Below are 21706 nucleotides of genomic sequence, written 5' to 3'. Positions count from 1 at the left end.
GAAACTCCAGTACTTTGGCCACCTCATGCGAAGAGTTGACTCACTGGAAAAGACTGATGCTGGGAGGGATTGGGGGCAGGAGGAGAAGGGGACGACAGAGGATGAGATGGCTGGATGGCATCACGGACTCGATGGCCGTGAGTCTGGGTGAACTCTGGGAGTTGGTGATGAACAGGGAGGCCTGGCATGCTGCGATTCATGGGGTCGCAAAGAGTCGGACACGACTGAGCGACTGAACTGAACTGAACTGAACTGAACTTCTTGAGAAATCAGCAAGCTGTTTTCCAAAGTGGTTATTTGATTTTGTATTCCTACCACAATTAATGAGAGTTCCAAGTGTTCTGCATCCTGGTCCATACTTGATATTGTCAATATTTTTCAAAAGCCCTTCCTAAGTCATGCGTTGGTATCACATTCTGGGTTTAATTTGCATTTGCCACATCTGCTGGATCATGGAAAAAGCAAGAGAGTTCCAGAAAAACATCAATTTCTGCTTTATTAACTATGCCAAAGGCTTTGACTGTGTGGATCACAAAAAACTGTGGAAAATTCTGAAAGAGATGGGAATACCAGACCACCTGACCTGCCTCTTGAGAAACCTGTATGCAGGTCAGGAAGCAACAGTTAGAACTGGACATGGAACAACAGACTGGTTCCAAATCGGGAAAGGAGTACGTCAAGGCTGTATATTGCCACCCTGCTTATTTAACTTATATGCAGAAACGCTGGGCTGGATGAAGCACAAGCTGGAATTGCTGGGAGAAATATCAATCACCTCAGATATGCAGATGACACCACCCTTATGGCAGAAAGTGAAGAGGAACTAAAAAGCCTCTTGATGAGAGTGAAAGAGGAGAGTGAAAAAGTTGGCTTAAAGCTGAACATTCAGAAAACGAAGATCATGGCATCTGATCCCATCACTTCATGGGGAATAGATGGGGAAACAGCAGAAACAGTGTCAGACTTTTATTTTTTGGGGCTCCAAAATCACTGCAGATGGTTGACTGCAGCCATGAAATTAAAAGACGCTTACTCCTTGGAAGGAAAGTTATGACCAACCTAGATAGCATATTCAAAAGCAGAGACATTACTTTTCCAACAAAGGTCTGTCTAATCAAGGCTATGGTTTTTCCAGTGGTCGTGTATGGATGTGAAAGTTGGACTGTGAAGAAAGCTGAGTGCTGAAGAATTGATGCTTTTGAACTGTGATGTTGGAGAAGACTCTTGAGAGTCCCTTGGACTGCAAGGAGATCCAACCAGTCTATTCTAAAGGAGATCAGTCCTGGTTGTTCTTTGGAAGGACTGATGCAAAAGCTGAAACTCCAGTATTTTGGCCACCTCATGCAAAGAGTTGACTCATTAGGAAAGACTCTGATGCTGGGAGGGATTGGGGGCAGGAAGAAACAGGGACGACAGAGGATGAGATGGCTGGATGGCATCACCGACTCAATGGACCTGAGTTTGAGAAAGCTCCAGGAGTCAGTGATGGACAGGGAGGCCTGGCGTGCTGCAGTTCATGGGGTCGCAAAGAGTTGGACACGACTGAGCAACTGAACTGAATGACTAATGACATTTAGCATCTTTTCTTATGCTTATTTTTCAATTGTATATCTTCTTTTGTGAAGTGTCTTTTTTTTGCTAACAGATTTTTTATTTTATTTTTGATTATTAATAGTTCTTTATATATGTTTTTTATCAGTTATGTAAATGATGAGATAAATGGATATTGAAAAAATTGTACTTTTTGGGCAAGCATTTAAAATTTGAGTTAATGAAATCAGTTAAAAACCCTAGATTTTCACATTATCATTATTTTTGTTGCTGTTGTTAAAAGCAGTCACTTTATAAATGCCTTTTGCATGTTTTGGTGATGGTTGCAGTTATCAAAAAACCTGCTTTGGCACCATTGGTTTCTTTTTTTTTTTCCTGCATGTTTTAAATTGGCTTCACTGATTTCTGTTTCTTGATTTTCAGTTTCATTAATTTCCATACTCTGTTATTTTCATCTTTTTGTTTGTGCTGGCTTTATTTTGTTCCAGTTATGGATTTGACAACTTTGCTTTAATATAAGTATCGGGTACAATAATTTTCCCTCTAAGCACTGCTTTAATTGCATTCCACAGATTTTGATATGTGGTTTCATTTTCCTTTCAACTGAAAATATTTTCTTATTTACCTTGGTGCTTATTTTGACCTGTGGATCAAAGAAGTTTCTTCTTACTTTCTAAGTGTTTGAAGATTATTTTTCTGGTTTTGATTTTCTAGTTAATATTCCATTTTGTTCACAGAGCACATTCTATTTTCTATTCTTTTAAGTTGAATTATTCAAATATGTAGGTTCATGTCTTTCACCAGATATGAAGTGTATTTATCCATTATCTCTTCAAAAATCTTTGCCGTGAGCTCTACCTTCTATGACCTCAGTGATATAAACATTAGATCTCTTGTTATTGTCCTATAACTCCTGCACCAAGCTCTGTTTTCTGCCCCTCCCCCATCTTTTTTTGTCTTTATTGTTCAGATTGGATTTCTGTTGATCTATCTTTATGTTCAATCTGTAACTCAAATGCTGATACTGTATTTAGTCCATCTAAGTACCATAGTATTTAGTGCATCTAGTATTTAGTGCATCTAGTGCACTAAAAATTTTTGGTTATTGAACCTTTGCAGTTCTGACATTGTCATTTTCCACTTTGTGTGTTAAGTCTTTGCTGAGACTTTCTCTTTCTGTTCCCTTTAAGAGTTCACCCTTACTTTTGTAGAATGTTTATAATAACTCTATTAAAATCTCTTATAGTTAATTTTTTTGTTACTTAATCTTAACTTTTTAGTCTTGTCATTGATGTTCATTGTCTTTTTCTGTGTGTTTTGAGGCTTTCTTTCTTTGTACACTGAGTAGTTTTGGATCATATCTTAGATGCTTGACTGTTGTGTTCAGTTCAGTTCAGTTCAGTCGCTCAGTCGTGTCCGACTCTTTGCGACCCCATGGATCGCAGCACGCCAGGCCTCGCTGTCCATCACCAACTCCCGGAGTTCACTCAGACTCACGTCCATCGAGTCCGTGATGCCATCCAGCCATCTCATCCTCTGTCGTCCCCTTCTCCTCCTGCCCCCAATCCCTCCCAGCATCAGAGACTTTTCCAGTGAGTCAACTCTTTGCATGAGGTGGCCAAAGTACTGGAGTTTCAGCTTTAGCATCACTCCTGTAGTATGAGACTCTTAATATTGTTTAAACTTTATGGAGAATGTTGATTTTTTCCTTTTAAGCAGATAGAGTATTTGGTTGGGACCACACGGCAAGTTCTGATTAGCCACCTTTGGTTTGTGGTTGTACTGTCAGTTGTTCCCAAAGCCTTTGCCGTGCCTGCCAGGTCTGTTTTGAGTGTACACCTTCCAGTGGCCAGCTTAGGACCTGGGCAGTGTGGTCTTGGTTTATTTCTCAAAGTTTTTGAAATGCTGCTTAGGATCAGATCCAAGCAAGTGTGATGCTCAGGAGTGGTGAACCTAGAAATTTATACACAGTTTTCTAGAGTTACTTTCTTCATGACATCCTGGTATTTTCTATTTCTATGAGCTTGCCTTTTTATTCCTCTACAGTGAAAGTTCTGTTTTACTGCACACTTCCCACAACTAAATCCATGTCCAAGGCAAAGCAGTGTGAGCTTGTGTTGTCTCCTATTCTTTGGGGTTCCTACTTTGCAGTGGCCAGGAAGGTATTGTAGATGTTGGAAAAGAAGTCGTTTTATAGTTCCTCTTTTCTCAAGTATATACTTATATATAGGACTGGGCTTTTTTTTTTTTAACTTTAAAAAAATTTTGTATTGGGGTATAGCTGATTAATATTGTTGTGGTAGTTTCAGATGAACAGTGGAGGGACTCAGCCGTCCATATACATGTATCCATTCTCCCCCAGACTCCTCTCCCATCCAGGCTGCCAAATAACCAGAGTTCCATGTGCTATGCAGTAGGTTATCCATTGTATATAGTTGGTTATCCATTTTATATGTAGCAGTGTGTACAGACAACCATAAGTTCATTCTCTAAGTCTGTGAATCTCTTTCTGTTTTGTAGATAAGTTCATTTGTAAAGTTTTTTTTTTCTTTTTCTTTAGATCCCACATACAAGTGATTGTTGTATGACATTTTTCCTTCTCTGTCTGACTTACATCACTCATTATGACAGTCTTTAGGTCCATCCATATTGCTGCAGATAGCGTCATTTCATTCTTTTTAATGGCTAATATTCCACTGTATATGCGTACCACATCTTTTTTATCCATTTCTCTTGTCAGTGGACATTTAGGTTGATTACATGTCTTCGCTATTGTAAACAGTGCTACGGTGAACATTGAGGTGCATGTATCTTTTCAGATCATGTTTTTCTCAGACATATGCCCAGGAGTTGAAGGCTGTTGATTCAGTGGGTATCACAAGGCAGCCAGGTACCATCTGAACAAATAAGGTATTGAGCTGCAGTTGTACTGCCTTGGTCAGGATCTAGGTCCCTCACCATCATCCCAGGCATATTCTTAGTTCATCTTTTTTAAGGTTGTCTGTGAATCATTGGACATGCCATGTTTATCTGATTATTCCTAAACTATTTCAGCAAGACGTAGGACTTAATGATACCCTGTTATTTTTTTAAAAATTGGGTTTAAGGACAAAAACTTTAATTTTTTCAATTTTTAAAATTGAGGTATAGTGTATATCCAGTAAAGTGCTTAAAGGTGTACCAGTCTTAAGTGTAAAGCTTGTACTTTTCACTTGTTATGTACCCATGTAACGGCCATACAGAGAGGACACAAAACATTTCCAGCATCTTTATGGGTTATAATGCACTTTCCTGTCAATAACCCCTTTCTTCTAAGCCAGCCACTGTTCTGATTTTTAGCACCATAAATTAATTTTACCTCTTCTCAAACTTGATAGAGTCATGCAGTATGTATACTCATGTGTCTGTTTCTATTCAGATGTTTTCTGTGGTCAGATCTTTTTGAGTCATTTAATATTATTGTTTCTGACTCCTTTGTACTCAAAGCACCAGATCTGATTCAAATCAGATTTAATTTGACTTTTATTTTACATTTTTCGATAGGTGGAGTAATCTTAAGATTTGTAAGGAATTGTCCTGTGTTTCTTTTCCCATTCTAAAACTTTCACTGGCTTTCTCACCGTCAGCTTACATAGTGAATGTTCCACAAAATACTCTTTCTTGAACCCTGTTGTTTCCTCTTCTGCGTTTGTTTCTACCAGTGCATGGAGGTAAAAAGGAGATTTCTGAAATCTTAATTGATTACCACTCTAGCATTTGGTCTGGGGTGAGTTCAGGTTGAGCAGAATGCCTGCAGTTAATTGTATTACTCTTGCGTTTTCCTTTTCTTCTTTCTGACAGCATGATGGAAGTGGTTCATTGCATGATGTTCAGCTCTCATTGCCATCTAGTCCGGAACCAGAAGATGGTGATCAGATATGCAAGGTATGATGACTAGGTAGTCATGCTGAATAAAAAAAAAAAGTTTTTTATTACTAAAATTATAAAGCAATAATAACACTTTTAATAATAAATATATTTAAACCTGCAACTTTGTTGTCTTGGGTTTTGGTCAGATTTGCCTTTCACTTTTACCAACTTTTTAAGTTAAGTTGATATCCCTGTGGTACTTTAATTTGAGTTGTTTTATCAGTTGGATAGTCATCTGTCCCAGTATTAATATTGGTACAGGATTCTTTTTAAAAAATTAATTAAATCTTTTTTTTTTCAGAATTATGAATAGCAATTTAAAATATGACTACCAGTAAAAATTAAAACTGTAAATAGGTACTTCTCATATATATATGTATATATATATGATCACAATATTAAAGAACAATATTCTTCAATAGCTGAAAATGACATTTTTTTAATGTTTAAAGATATAGCATGCAGATGCATTTTGTACTTGTATATTTTTTTATAGTTCTCATCTTTAGGTCTAGTTTTAGTTGAAGAAAATTCTTTTTGTATCTTCATGAATCACATATTTATTTCTTAAGGACATACAAGTATTCTTGTCTTTCCTAGTTCCAGGTAAAATTATTGTTTCCTTTCCCATTCTGTTTTCAAAGTATTCTAGTCAGTGTATTCTACTTGTCTGTAGTAACAGCCTCAAAATACTGGTGGCTTACAATAACAAAAGTTTATTTCTCTTTTTTCTTTGTTTTTAACAAAAGTTTATTTCTTACTTATTATTTCTCATTATGTTGCATTTTGGTTGTAGATTAGTGAGACTTCATGTTTTTTCTTCTTTCTGGGATTCTGGATGAAGGTCATGCTTTTTGTACCTGAGGGAAAGTAGCATTGGCAGAATACATTGGTTGAATGTAACATATGTTGCTTCCAAAACAGGTCAACTGACCAGTCTTGATATTAAGCATCAGGGAAGCACAGTTTTCTCATAGGATATGGAGTGACTTTTGGGGAACAAATTTATGTATAAAACACAAAATCAAAAAATATTGGATAATAGTCACATCTGGTTGTCCGATCTTGGCTTTTCAGCGTGTTACCTACCTGTTCTTTAATATAAATTTCTTCCCATCTTCAGGTTTCCATCCTGTTGTGAGTATAGTAATAGGTTTGCAAGAGGACATCTCTTTTTGAAAAATTTACGTACATACTTCCTTGAGAGCCATTGATTTAGATGATTTCTGGTTGTCTCAGTTGTTGTTTTTTGTTTGTTTGTTTGTTTTGTGATTGCTACTTTAAAAGTAAAAATAGACTTTTTTCTAAATTTTTTTGTGAGAAGTTTTTTACATATAATAAAGTCTTTTTAAAGAAGAAATTTAATTCCAGCCTTTGGTGCAGAACTCGTGTCTTTGCTTTTTCCATCCTCCTTTAAAGTTCGTCGTGTGTTTAGTGTTGTAAGATAAACACAGCGTGTGTTTCTCTCTTGTCCTCAGTGCCTTTCCTTTCAGGCAGATCATCCCTATTCTTTCTTCCTTCTTTTTGAGGTTAGATGCAGTTTCTCATTGGGCTTCCCGGGTGGTGCCAATAGTCCAGAATCTGCCTTCCAATGTAGGAGATACAAGAGATGGGGGTTCGATCCCTGGATCAGGAAGATCTATGAGTAGGAGATTGCAATCCATTACAGTATCCTGGCTTGGAAAATTCCAAAGACAGAGGAGCCTGGCCCCCGGGTCACAGTCAGACACAACTGAGCACGCATGCGTGCAATAGCTCATACTTGCTCTTTCTAGTACACTAGACAGTCCTTCACGTTCATCAGCAAATCCCCAAATCTGCTCATTGAGGATGGTTTTGCAGTTCAATTTCAAATGGTACACCATTACAACTTTAGGGCCTAAACTCTCTACTGGACCTGCCCTGTCACCAGTCTCTCCTTATCCGAGCACAGCTCCCTCTGCCATGTCCCTGATGAGCTGTTTCAGACGTTGACCACTTGTCTCATCCCCTTTCTCAGCCCCTCTTCTCAGCTGCTGCGTTTGCCTTGTGTTCATCACGGAAGATCTTCTTTGCCTTTCTGCCTCCCAGCTTATCTGTGTCTATGTCACTCTGATTTACTTTATTCCAGTTACAGGGAATAGTGACCACTGTGCTGTGGAAGACTACCCTTTCTTGTTCTCGACTGTCTTCTGCTGCAGTTAAAGACCAAACTCTGTCTGCCTCCTCTCTCATGTCTCGTCAGTGTGCTTCCTTTACTTCCTCTTCATCCTCACTTGATAAATGTCTGTATCTTACCTATCCTAAATTCAGTAGATCAGATAAACCTTTCCTTGACTCTCTTTCTAGTTGTGGAAACCTGGAAAAATACACATTTGGCACAGCCTTTGTCTTAAAAGCTTTATCCCTTGGTTTTTGTGTCAGTTCTTTCTGAATTCCCTTACCCCTTAACATCCCCTCTCCTCCACACCACCTGCCTGCCCACCTTTCTTGGATTCTTTTCTTTGTTAGAATATAGGTTTGTATCTTTAGTCCAGTGTTCATTGAACTTTCTACTCTCATGATTTCACATGTAACATGTTGTGTTGTTAGTCGCTCAGCTGTGTCCAACACTTTGCAACCTCAGGGACTGTAGCCTGCCAAGCTCCTCTGTCCATGGGATTTCCCAGGCAAGAATATTGCAGTGGGTAGCCATTCCCTTCTCCAGGGGATCTTCCCAACCCAGGGATTGAACCCAGGTCTTCATTGCAGGCAGTCTTTTCCATCTGATCCACCAGGGAAGCCCCAACATGGGTTTCCCATTGTGAGTGGGACACATTGGAAATGTCCTGTGGACGAGATTACCAAGTATGAGAGACAGTGATTTTTATATGTATTCATATAATCACTGTCTCTCTTACTTGGTAATCTGCTTATCCACTGGACATTTCCAGTGTCCCACTGTTCAAACACATCTCTCACAGATATGTGCACTTCTAACAATATTTTTAAAACTGAAAAATACTCTTCTTTGGACATACTTCTTCATTCTGTTCTTTCTGTTCACTGTGTCATCCAAGCTAGAAATGGAGATGTCACTCTTGACTGCTCCTCTGTGCTCTTCTCTCACATGCAGTGAACTGCCAAAATCTCTTTTCCTCTTTCTTCTCCTCCCTAGTATCACTCTCTTGGGTCAGGCTCCTGCTCTTACCTGGAGTACTGCAACATCTTGATAACCACTTTCCTAGCCTAGTTTTGTTGTTATCCTTGTCAAATATATCCTCCAAACAGCTGTCAAAGCCATCTCCAGTGCAGATCTATCCGTTACTCCGTGGCTGTAGCATGCCTGATGTTCAGGCCCTCTGTGATCTGTCCCTTGCCTAGTGTACTAACCACATTGCTCCCCACTGTTCACCGTAGCCTTCGTGTGCAGCATTAGTGGTTATAATTCTCCAAATATGCTCTCCTTGTCCCCATCTCTGTATTGTCTTACAGAATCCCTAAACCTAAAGTCAAAAGTTTGCCACACTTTGTGTCGTTAGAGCTTCTTACTTACCTTTAAAACTCCATTGGGGTTAACCATTTCCTGATATGTTTTCCTTTTCCTATCTTTATGTGTAAAATCCTTAGAGCAGTGCCTGTCATATAAATCATGCTATAAGCATGTTGGTGCTAAATGTTTTACATACTCATATTTTGATTTCACTTTTGGGTTCATTTTCTCTAACATCAGCAGAACCTAGCAATGCCTGAATGATGGCTGTATAGTATTCAATCCTGTTGCTACATTGTATTTCAGTTGTCCTCTTATAAGGCAGTTCTAAGTTTATGAACTTGAAGATATCTTATTACAGCTTTTCTTGTACTTAGGATCATTTCTTTGGCATGTGAGTTGCATAACTGAAACCGGAGTGCAAGTAATTTTTATGACTGTTGTATATACAGTCATATGTTTGTACAAAAAGATCAGTTTTTATGTCTGATAACGTACCATTTTTTCTGCAGTCTTATTAATCACATTGAGTACTTCTCCCACTAATTTAACTCATGATTTGTAATCCATCTGTTTTTGGTCTTGATTTATGAATTTTTTAAGTCCCTGAACATTTTAAAAATTCAGCTGAAAGTCATTTTTTTTTATACGTAATAAATAGTTCTTCGCCATTGCTGTGTGCATAACAACTGCAAAATTAAATATTTTCTTCTATATTGTTTCTTCCCCATTCTGATGCTTATGTGATACATCAGAGCCTTTATAAAATGTTTGTTTTTGATCTCTTGTTAATGAGACTACAGTATTTTTTGTTCCAAACCTATCTGAAGAAGATGGTATACTTTGCTCAATACCAACACATTATATTTGCTTGCTTATTATTCTCTCTGGAAAGATGTATCATTTATGTATATATTCTACAGATGAGCCTTGAACAAGTTTTGAATTGCATGGATCCACTTATACTTGGATTTAAAAAAAAAAGACTATAGTACTACATCGATCTGCAGTTGGTTGAATACAAGGATGTGAACCTTCTGGTTATGGTGGAACTGTGGATGTAGAGCACTCACTAAAAGTTATACCCAGGTCTTTTTACTTTGTATAGGGTGGGCACCCCTAACCCCTGTGTTGTTCAAGGGTTAACTTTAATTTCCCTTGGCAGCACAATATCATCAGTATATATTTGTGGATAATTAAATAGCAGTAAACAAAATGGTCTAACAATAAGATAATGATACCTTACATGTGACAATATAACTGAATTCCTGCTTACGTTGATAATAGGTTTGTGTTCAGTTCAGTTCAGTCGCTCAGTTGTGTCCGACTCTTTGCGACCCAATGAATTGCAGCACCCCAGGCTTCCCTGTCCATCACCAACTCCCGGAGTTCACCCAAACTCATGTCCATCGAGTTGATGATGTCATCCAACCATCTCATCCTCTGTCGCCCCCTTCTCCTCCTGCCCTCAATCTTTCCTGGGCATCAGGGTCTTTTCAGATGAGTCAGCTCTTTGCATCAGGTGGCCAAAGTATTGGAGTTTTAGCTTCAACATCCAACGAACACCCAGGACTGATCTCTTTTAGGATGGACTGGTTGGATCTCCTTGCAGTCCAAGGGACTCTCAAGAGTCTTCTCTAACACCACAGTTCAAAAGCATCAATTCTTTGGCATTTAGCTTTCTTTATAGGACAACTCTCACATCCATACACGACTACTGGAAAAACCATAGCCTTGACTAGACGAGGTTTGTTAATAGGGTGGGCACGCCTAACCCCTGTGGTGTTCAAGGAATACTTTCAGGAATTTCTTTTTTTTTTTTTTTTAATTTTGGGAAAGGGATTGGCCTTGATAGAAATTTCTTATAAACTAAGTCAACAGGGAATTTATTCTTTGATTCAGGCAGTTCTCATGAAAGTAGCTCAAAGAAAAAGAGTCTTCCTTGATTCCCTTTCAGGCACATTTACCTTGCTACTGATTTCTGCACCAGCCATGAAAATGACTCTGTGCCTTTAATGATGCCTCTACTTGTGGCCCTCGTTTCCTCTGACAGGCAACTCGTATATTTCTTGAAATCTAGCTGAAGTTATTATTTTGTGTTTAATTTATTTTACTTATGTGGCTTAGTTCCTCTTATCTCTGAAATGGGGATAATAGTAACTACCTCAGAGTTGCAGTTGGAATCAGTTATTTAGACACCCAAAAGTACTTGGGTCTTGGCACCCAATTAGTACTAAGTGAATGTTAGCTGTTGCTGCTCTTATTGTTCTTTGTTTATGTGTCAGACTCCTTTAAACTATGAGTTCCTAGAAGACCAAACTGGATTTTTTTAAATGGATAAATAGCTGGGATATTTAAGAAGAATCTTCATGTTAAATAAACACACAGTTCATTGCTCAGCCTGCATCCTTAATTTAATATTTTTCATTAGTGTTTTAAAATACAATTAAATACTGCATGTTAAATCTTTTAAAATATTTCAGAATGAAGATTTACTAAATGAAATAAAACAGCTTAAAGAGGAACTAAAGAAAAAAGATGAAAAAATCCAACTATTAGAACATCAGCTTGTAAGTATTATAGTGTGATATATAAAGTGAAGCCTTTTCAAACTGGGCAATATATATATATTTTTATAAAACTAGCCAGAATTCAAATTGGACTTTATTTTTTGGCTTTTAAAATTGCACTGGTGTTTTGTTTTTAGGTTATATGCACTCTATAAAAGTATGTGGTTTAATTTTCAGTCTAAATAATTTTTCAGAGTGAAAAACTCAATCCATTTTCAGTTGCGTCTGTTTGGAGATTTGAAATTCACCAGCTTACCTTCATGTTACTGAGGAATGAAACTGGGTATTTAGTCTTTAGAAATCTGAATGGCTGTCTTGTTAGAAGGTTATTCTAAAAAAAATGTTTCCCCTTGGGCGATGTTCCGTGATTTCTCAGAGCCATATGATTCTTTATAATTTTATAATTGTTAAAATGTCAAATATTAGTTCCATATGAAAACTGTATGTGCTGTGTCTTGAATTTAATTATAATTTAATTTGTAATAATAAAAGGCCAGGATAACAAGAACATAATGGCATAACAATAGGCCAAAGCTTTCTTGGAAGTTAAAAGCTTATATTGGCCAAGCAAAGTAATTTGGCGATATGAAATAGTAATTTCATTCAGAATATAAAATATAAAACATACTGAGTTCTGAACCACTGGGGTCAAATCAGAGATCCAGCTTATGAATAAATGGTAAGGATAGATGGATCAGATGTTATGATTAAGGGTATCAGAAGATGTAATAAACCTGAAAAAATAAGAATAACCTAATAGTGCAAATTGAGGGCCTACTAAATATAAAATTAAGAAGGACAAGAGTAAGACTAGTTTTTGTATTTCAAAACTAAAGACAGAGAACAAGCTGGTGGAGGAGTAGGTGGACACGGAGTATGTCTCTCTCCACGGATCCATCAGGAATACCCCTTCAGACACAGGAGTGTGTGCAGAACACCAGCTGAGAGTGAACAGGAGTCGCTGACAAGAGGAAAAGAACATACAGAACCACGCAAAACTTGGTAGGACCAAGGAACTAGGGGAGAAAGCCGAAGTGTTAGGACTGGACCTGTCCTCGGCGGGTAGGGGAACTGAAACAGAAACCTGAGCCCCACAGGCGATTGTCTGAGTTGGAGGAGAAACATTTAAGGCTAAGAGTGAAACAGCTGATCTGTGGCAGCCTAAATGGAATGAGAATCAGACAGTCCTTGCCGGAGCTGTACATGCCCCAGACAGGGACTCAGGTTCCCTGGAAGGCTTTAGTGGCTGGGAGCTGGAGTTTAGGGTTTCTGAAGCAATCCCAGGGCGAGGGCTGCTGTTGACTGCAGAGAGTTCAATTGAGGGGATGTGAGGGAGGATATTGTGGTGGGAAATGCCTGTGGAGGAAATCCAGGCAGCCATGGAAGCAAGGCGATTCTGCTGAGTCACAGTTAGGGGATGGAGCCATCACCGTAGCCTCTCTCTCCCCACAAGCCAGCACTGGCAGCTGAACAATAAAGAGGCTGGCCCATCAAATGCCTGAACTACAGAGCAAGACCCCACCCAGGGTGCTCCTTTAAGTGCCTGACGTGCCGATCTACAAACTAGGACCCCAGCCAGGGGGACCCCTCTATGTCCCTGACCCATGGAACAACAGAGAAGGACCCAGGCAAGGGAGCCCTCGAAGTGCCTGCATGGGTGGAGCTACAGAGAAAGACTGGCCAGAGGCCTTCTGATTGACAGCTACAAGAGGCTTGAAAAAAGACTCTGATAGCGCCATAACATTCTGCGGCGGAGGCAGTCTGTGTCCCTGCTTGGTACCACCAGAGTCCCCACAAGCCAAGCAGCTGCACCACCTTCATGCTTAGCTGTCACTGGGGCAGAACTGCCACAGGGAAAATAAGTCTTGCATCTGTGCGTGCAGGATTGCTTTGCTAGTATCCAGCTCTTTGCGACCCTGTAGACTGAAGCTGTCCAGGCTGCTTTGTCAGGGAGAGGGGTTCTCCAGGCAAGAACACTGGAGCGTATTGGCCAATACTGGTTGCCATACCCTTCTAGAGCACTGTATTTCCTGCTGCGCTAGCTGCCAACTCCCCTGAATACCTGGTGCTGCCAGAACCCCTGCGACCCAAGCAGCGGACCACCTCCACACCTGGCCCTCACAGGGACAAACCCAAGTCCTCCAGGACTGCCTCAGGAGCAAACCCCAGTGGACGACCCACATGCTGAGGTGGAAATAAAATCACACTTGAAACCCAGGGGCAGTGTGGCTAAGGAAGAAGATCCAAAACATTCCCACCAGCTGTACAAGCTGCAGATTAAATCCTCATGATCAACTAGGCAGACTCTGTGCCTATGGAATATATAAAAGGTCATTGAGAGCTCCCACAAAAGGAACCACACTAGTTCTGATAGCTGTGGACATTGGAGGCAAGAACACACAGGAGTAGGACCAGATTAGAATTTGAGCTGCCCCCACAGCAGGTCCAGAGATCAGCAGAGTGTTAGAGGGCATCCTAGGGAGGTGAGGTGGGCTCTGACTCCCAGCAAGGGAAAGGACTCTGATAGCAGTGACTCAAGAAAAAAGTTTATTATTCTTATGTTTTTACTTGTCTTGTAGATTCTTTTGGATTGTTTTCTCTGTTTTGTTCCTCTCTTTCCCCTCTCCATTGTAGTTATTGGTTTTATTGGCACTATGAAATCCAATTAAGCTTTTGAGCTTTTCTTTTTTTTCTCAGTCACATTTTTATTGTTATAAACCTCTGCCTCTTCGTTGGTTGGGCTTTTGCAGTTCTGTGGCATTTTCCTTTTTTTCTTCTTTTGTCTTTTTTTAATTTTAATTTTTTAAACCTATTATTTTTTTTTTTACATTTATTCCTTTGTTTGCTTTTCCTATTGTTCTTTTCCCCTTGCAGTCAATCTTTAAAACGTATATAAATCTTCATTTACCTCTATTTAACTTTGCATATCTAGTCTTTCTTTCCTTTCCTCTCAACATATTTGTTAGTTTCATTTTCATTGTTTTATTCCCCAATTGGCACCTTGCTTTAGTTTTGTTTTCCAGTTTGTGCTTTCGGTAGTTTTGTTCTTAACTGATTAATATAATTTTGGGTTTTCTTTGTTTGCCGGGTCAATCTATTCTACTTTATTTTGTTGGACTGTTTTGATTTTGCTTATGGTTGTATATGTATATAGTCAGTCACACATTTTATTGTTGTTATAAACCTCTGCCTCTATGTTGGGCTTTTGAAGTTCTGTGTTTTCCTTTATTCTTTCTTCTCCGTTTTTTTTCTTCTTTTTTTATAATTTTAATTTTTTTAGACCTACTATATTTTTTCCACATTTATTCCTTCATTTGCCTTTCCTACTGTTCTTTTCCCCTTGCAGTTAAACTTTATATAAATCTTCTTCATCTACTCCTGTTTAACTTTGCATATCTATTTTTTCTTTCTTTTCTCTCCTTTCAACATATTTGTTAGTTTTGTTTTCATTGCTTTATTCCCCACTTGGTGCCTTGCTTTAGTTTTGTTTTCCAGTTTGTACTTTAGTTAGTTTGGTTCTTAACTGGTTAATATAATTTTTGATTTCCTTTGTTTGCTGGGTCAATCTGCTGTACTTTATTTTTGTTGGACTGTTCTGACTTTGCTCATGAGTGTATATGTATACGTGTATATTCCATTATTTTAATTATTATTTGCCTGACTTTGTAACTGCCATTTGTCTGGGGTTCATCTTTGGTTTCTCATTTTTGGATATTTGTTCTAATCTCACTTAGTACCATAACAAACCACTCCAGAGATCAAGCCCTGAGCCTTTGGAGTGGGAGCACTGACTCCAAGACCCTAGACTACCAGAGAAATAACCCTAGGGAGTATCAAATAGTGAGAACTCACACAAAGGAAACCACTTGAATACAAGACCCAGCATCACCCAACCACCAGTAGCACCCTGTACAGGACACCTCATCTAAACAACAAACAAAACAAAAATACAAACCCAGTCATCAGCAGATAGGATTACCACCTCACTCAACCTTGCCCATCAGAGGAAAAGCAAACAAAAACTCAGCACAAATCTCACCCTATATGAAGCTTACAGAAACCACTGGAACAAACTTAGGAAGGCAGAAAACAAAAGGAAGAAAGAATTCAACTTTGAAGCCTCGGAAAAGGAGACCTCAAACACAGTAAGTTAAAAAAAAAATAATGAAAAGGCAGAGAAATACTACACAAATGAAGTAACAAAGTAGAAACAGTGAAGTCCAAATAAATGAAGAGGAAATAGGCAAACTACCTGACAAAGAATTCAGAATAATGATAGTGAAGATGATCAAAAACCTTGAAAACAAAATGGAGAAAATGCAAGAATCAATTAACAAAGACCTAGAAGAATTGGAGAAGGAAATGGCAACCCACTCCAGTATTCTTGCCTGGAGAATCCCATGGACAGAGGAGCTTGGTGGGCTACAGTCCACGGGTCGCAAAGAGTCGGACACGATTGAGCGACTTCACTTCACTAGAAGAATTAAAGAATGAACATACAGAGACAACAACACAATTGCTGCAATTTAAAATACTCTAGAAGGAATTAATAGCAGAATATCTGAAGCCGAAGGACGAATCAGTGAGCTGGAAGATAAAATGGTGGAAATGACTTCTGAATAGCAAAATAAAGTAAAAAAAGAATGAAAAGAACTGAGGATAGTCTCAGAGACTTGGGACAATATCAAATGCACCAACATTCAAATTATAGGGATCCCAGAAGAAGAGGAAAAGAAAGGGTATGAAAAAGTTTTTGAAGAGATTATAGTTGAAAATTTTCCCAACATGGAAAAGGAAATAGTCATTCAAGTCGAAGAGGCACAGAGTTCCACCCAGGATAAACTGAAGGAGAAACACGCCAAGACACATACTAATCAAGGTAAAAAGAATTAAACATAAAGAAAAAATATTAAAAGCAGCAAGGGAGAAGTAACAACATACCAGGGAAACCCCATATGCTTAACAGCTGATCTTTCAGCAGAAACTCTGCAGGTCAGGAGGGAATGGCAAAATATATTTGAGGTACTGAATGGGAAAAATCTGCAGTGAAGATTACTGTACCCAGCAAGAATCTCATTCAAAACTGGTAGAGAAATAAAAAGCTTTTCATACAAGCAAAAGTTAAGAGAATTCAGTACCACTAAACCAGCTTTACAACAAATGTTAAAGGAACATATATAGTCAAGAAATACAAGAGAAGAAAAATTATTTACAAAATCAACCCCAAACAATTAAGAAAATGGCAGTAGGAACATATATATTTATAACTAGTTTAAATGTAAATGGATTAAATGCTCTAACCAAAAGATACAGACTGGCTGAATGGACACAAAAACAAGACCCATATGTATGCTGTCTACAAGAAATTCACTTCAGAGCTAAAGACACATAACAGACTGGAAGTGAGAGGATGGAAAAATACATTCCATGCAAATGGGAAGCAAAAGAAAGCTAGAATAGCAGTCCTCATATCAGACATAATAGACCTTAAAATAAAGAGTATTACAAGAGAGAAGGAAGGACATTACATAACGATCATGGGACTGATCTTAAGAAGAAGACATAGTAGTTGTAAATATCTGTGCACCCAACATAGGAGCACCTCCATAGGTAAGACAAACACTAACAGACATAAAAGGTGAAATTGACAATAACATAATAATAGTAGGAGACTTTAACACCCAGTCACACAAAGGGACAGATCATCAAAACAGAAAATTAATAAGGAAACACAAGTCTTAAATGATACACTAGATGAGATGGATCTCATTGATATCTTTAGGACATTCCATCCAAATGCAGAAGAATACACCTTCTTCTCAAGTGCACATGGAACATTTTCCAGTATAGACTATATCTTGGGTCACAAATCAAACCTGAGTAAATTTAAGAAGATTGAAATCATATCAAGCATCTTCTCTAACAACAGCGCTATGAGTCTAGATATCAATTACAAGGAAAAAAAACTGCAAGAAACACAAACACATGGAGATTAAACAACACGTTTCTAAATAACCAACAGGTTACTGAGGAAATCAAATGGGAAATGAAAAAACTTCTAGAAACAAATGCCAATGAAAACACAACAATTCAAAACCTATGGTATGCAGCCAAAGCAGCTCTAAGAGGGACGTCTATAGCAATACAGCCTACTCAAGAAACAAGAAAACATCAACTAGACAATCTAACTTCACACCTAAAGCAGCTGGAAAAAAGAAGAACAAAAAACCCCACAAAATTAGTGGAAGGAAGGAAATCATAAAAACTCAAGCAGAATAAATGAAAATGAAATGAAAGAAACAATAGTAAAGGTTAATAAAACTAAAAGCTGGTTCTTTTAGAAGATAAAATTGATAAGCCTTTAGCCAGACTCATCAAGGAAAAAAGAATCAGTGCAACAAAATTAGAAATGAAAAAGGAGAGGTTACAACAGACAGAGGAGTATGAGACTATGATTAACAGCTATATGGCAATAAAATGGATAACCTGGAAGAAATGGACAGATTCTTAGAAAAGTTCAATCTTCCAAGACTGAACCAGGAAGAAATAGAAATTATGAACAACCCAATTCCAAGCACCGAAATTGAAGCTGTGATAAAAGAATCTCCCATAAAACAAAAGCCCAGGGCCAGATGGCTTCAAAGGAGAATTCTATCAAACATTTAGAGAAGAGCTAATGCCTATCCTTCTAAAAGTCTTTCAAAAAATTGCAAACTCAATCTACGAGGCCACCCTCACCCTGATACCAAAACCAGACAAAGACAACACAAAAAAATAAAACCACAGACCAATATCACTGATGAACATAGATGCAAAAATCCTCAACAAAATTTTAGCAAAAAGATTATAGCAACACATCAGGAAGCTCATATCATGAATAAGTTGGTTTATTCCAGGAAAGCAATGATTCTTCAATATATTCAAATCAATCAATGCGGTACACCATATTAACAAACTGAAAGATAAAACCATATGATACTCTCAATAGATGCGGAAAAAGCCTTTGACAAAATTTAGCACTCATTTATGAATACAACTGTTCAAAAAATGGGCATAGAAGGAACAACTCAACATAGTAAAGGCCATATATGATAAGCCTACAGCAAACATTATTCTCAATGGTGAAAAACTGAAAGCATTCCCCTAAGATCAGGAACAAGACAAGGGTGTCCACTTTCACCACTATTATTCAACACAATTCTGGAATTCCTACCTACAGCAATCAGAGAAGAAAAAGGAACCCAGGAATCCAGGTCAAAAGAGAAGAAGTAAAGTTCTCACTGTTTGCAGATGATGTGATACTGTACATAGAAAACCCTAAAGATAGTATCAGAAAATTGCTGGCACTAATCAGTGAATTTAGCAGAGCTGCAGGATACAAAATCCATACACAGGAATCACTTGCATGTCTATATACTAACAATGAAAAATCAGAAAGAAACTAAGGAATCAATCCCATTCACCATTGCAACAAAAAGAATTAAATATCTGGGAATAAACACCTGGGGTAACGGGCAAATTTGGCCTTGGAATACAGAATGAAGCAGGGCAAAGGCAAATAGAGTTTTGCCAAGAGAACACACTGGTCATGGCAAACACCCTTTTCCAACAGCACAAGAGAAGACTCTACACATGGACATCACCAGATGGTCAACACTGAAATCAGATTGATTATATTCTTTGCAGCCAAAGATGGAGAACCTCTATACAATGAGCAAAAACAAGACCAGGAGCTGACTGTGGCTCAGATCATGAACTCCTTATTGCCAAATTCATACTTAAATTGAAGAAAGTAAGGAAAACCACTAGACCATTCAGGTATGACCTAAATCAAATCCCTTATGATTATACAGTGGAAGTGAGAAATAGATTTAAGGGACTAGATCTGACAGATAGAGTGCCTGATGAACTATGGACAGAGGTTCGTGACATTGTTCAGGAGACAGGGATCAAGATCATCCTCATGGAAAAGAAATGCAAAAAAGCAAAATGGCTGTCTGAGGAGGCCTTACAAATAGCTGTGAAAAGAAGAGAAGTGAAAAGCAAAGGAGAAAAGGAAAGATACAAGCATCTGAATGCAGAGTTCCAAAGAATAGCAAGGAGCGATAAGAAAGCAACAGAGAGGAAAACAACAGAATGGGAAACACTAGGGATCTCTTTAAGAAAACTAGAGATACCAAGGGAACATTTCATGCAAAGATGGGCTCGATAAAGGACAGAAATGATATGGACCTAACAGAAGCAGAAAATACTAAGAAGAGGTGGCAAGAATATGCAGAAGAACTGTAGAAAAAAGAGCTTCACGACCAAGATAATCACGATGGTGTGATCACTCATCTAGAGCCAGACATCCTGGAATGTGAAGTCAAGTGGGCATTAGAAAGCATCACTACGAACAAAGCTAGTGGAGGTGATAGAATCCCAGTGGAGCTATTTCAAATCCTGGAAGATGATGCTGTGAAAGTGCTGCACTCAATATGCCAGCAAATTTGCAAAACTCAGCAGTGGCCACAGGACTGGAAAAGGTCAGTTTTCATTCCAATCCCAAAGAAAGGCAATGCCAAAGAATGCTCAAACTACCGCACAACTGCACTCATCTCATACGCTAGTAAAGTAATGCTCAAAATTCTCCAATCCGGGCTTCATCAGTACGTGAACCGTGAAATTCCAGATGTTCAAGCTGGTTTTAGAAAAGGCGGAGGAACCAGAGAACAAATTGCCAACATCCGCTGGATCATGGAAAAAGCAAGAGAGTTCCAGAAAAACATCTATTTCTGCTTTATTGACTATGCCAAAGCCTTTGACTGTGTGGATCACAATAAATTGTGGAAAATTCTGAAAGAGAGGGGAATACCAGAACACCTGTCCTGCCTCTTGAGAAACCTGTATGCAGGTCAGGAAGTAACAGTTAGAACTGGACATGGACCAACAGACTGGTTCCAAATAGGAAAAGGAGTACGTCAAGGCTGTATATTGTCACTCTGCTTATTTAACTTCTATGCAGAGTACATCATGAGAAACGCTGGGCTGAATGAAGCACAAGCTAGAATGAAGATTGCCAGGAGAAATAACAATAACCTCAGATATGCAGATGACACCATCCTTGTGGCAGAAAGTGAAGCGGAACTAGAAAAGCTCTTGCTGAAAGTGAAAGAGGAGAGTGAAAAAGTTGGCTTAAAGCTCAACATTCAGAAAACGAAGATCATGGCATCTGGTCCCATCACTTCATAGGAAATAGATGGGGAAACAGTGGAAACAGTGTCAGACTTTTTTTTTTTTTTGGCCTCCAAAATCACTGCAGATGTTGATTGCAGCCATGAAATTAAAAGATGCTTACTCCTTGGAAGGAAAGTTATGACCAACCTAGATAGCATATTCAAAAGCAGAGACATTACTTTGCTGACAAAGGCCCATCTAGTCAAAGCTATGGTTTCTCCAGTGTCATGTATGGATGGGAAATTGGACTGTGAAGAAAGCAGAGTGCCGAAGAACTGATGCTTTTGAACTGTGGTGTTGGAGAAGACTCTTGAGAGTCCCTTGGACTGCAAGGAGATCCAACCAGTCCCTTCTAAAGGAGATCAGTCCTGGGTGTTGATTGGAAGGACTGATGCTAAAGCTGAAACTCCAATACTTTGGCCACCTCATGCGAAGAGTTGACTCATTGGAAAAGACTCTGATGCTGGGAGGGATTGGGGGCAGGAGGAGAAGGGGATGACAAAGGATGAAATGGCTGGATGGCATCACTGACTCGATAGAGATGAGTTTGAGTGAACTCTGGGAGTTGGTGATAGACAGGGAGGCCTGGTGTGCTGCGATTCATGGGGCCACAAAGAATCGGACACAACTGAGCAACTGAACTGACCTGAAGGAGACAGAAGAACTGTACAGAGAAAATTATAATACACTAATGAAAGAAATCAAAGACAGCAAAAACAGATGGAGGGATATTCCATGTTCCTGGGTAGGAAGAATCAATATTGTGAAAATGACTATGCTACCAAATGCAGTCTACAGATTCAGTGCTCTCTCTATCAAATTATCAGTGGTATTTTTCACAGAACTAGAACAACAAATTTCACAATTCATATGGAAACTCAAAAGACCCTGAATAGCCAAAGCAGTCTTGAGAAATAAGAATAGAGGTGGAGGAATCAACCTTCCTGACTTCAGATTATACTACAAAGCTGCAGTCTTCAAGTCAGTATGGTACTGGCACAAAAACAGA

The 21706-nt window shown here is 38.7% G+C and overlaps 1 protein-coding gene across 2 annotated transcripts in view; it reads left to right on the top strand.

Moving 5' to 3' along the window:
• Positions 1 to 21706, top strand: part of CCSER2 (coiled-coil serine rich protein 2) — a 154948-nt gene that overhangs the window by 96244 nt on the left and 36998 nt on the right. For both annotated transcript variants that reach the window (XM_068981726.1, XM_068981727.1), the window contains exons 7-8: positions 5392 to 5475; positions 11395 to 11481. In XM_068981726.1, coding sequence (XP_068837827.1) covers positions 5392 to 5475; positions 11395 to 11481 — 171 coding nt within the window. The remainder of the gene's footprint in view (positions 1 to 5391; positions 5476 to 11394; positions 11482 to 21706) is intronic.

This window comes from Capricornis sumatraensis, chromosome 10, assembly GCF_032405125.1.
Source record: "Capricornis sumatraensis isolate serow.1 chromosome 10, serow.2, whole genome shotgun sequence".
NCBI classification, from domain to species: Eukaryota; Metazoa; Chordata; class Mammalia; order Artiodactyla; family Bovidae; genus Capricornis; species Capricornis sumatraensis.
This window is presented reverse-complemented; position numbering and strand designations above follow the sequence as displayed.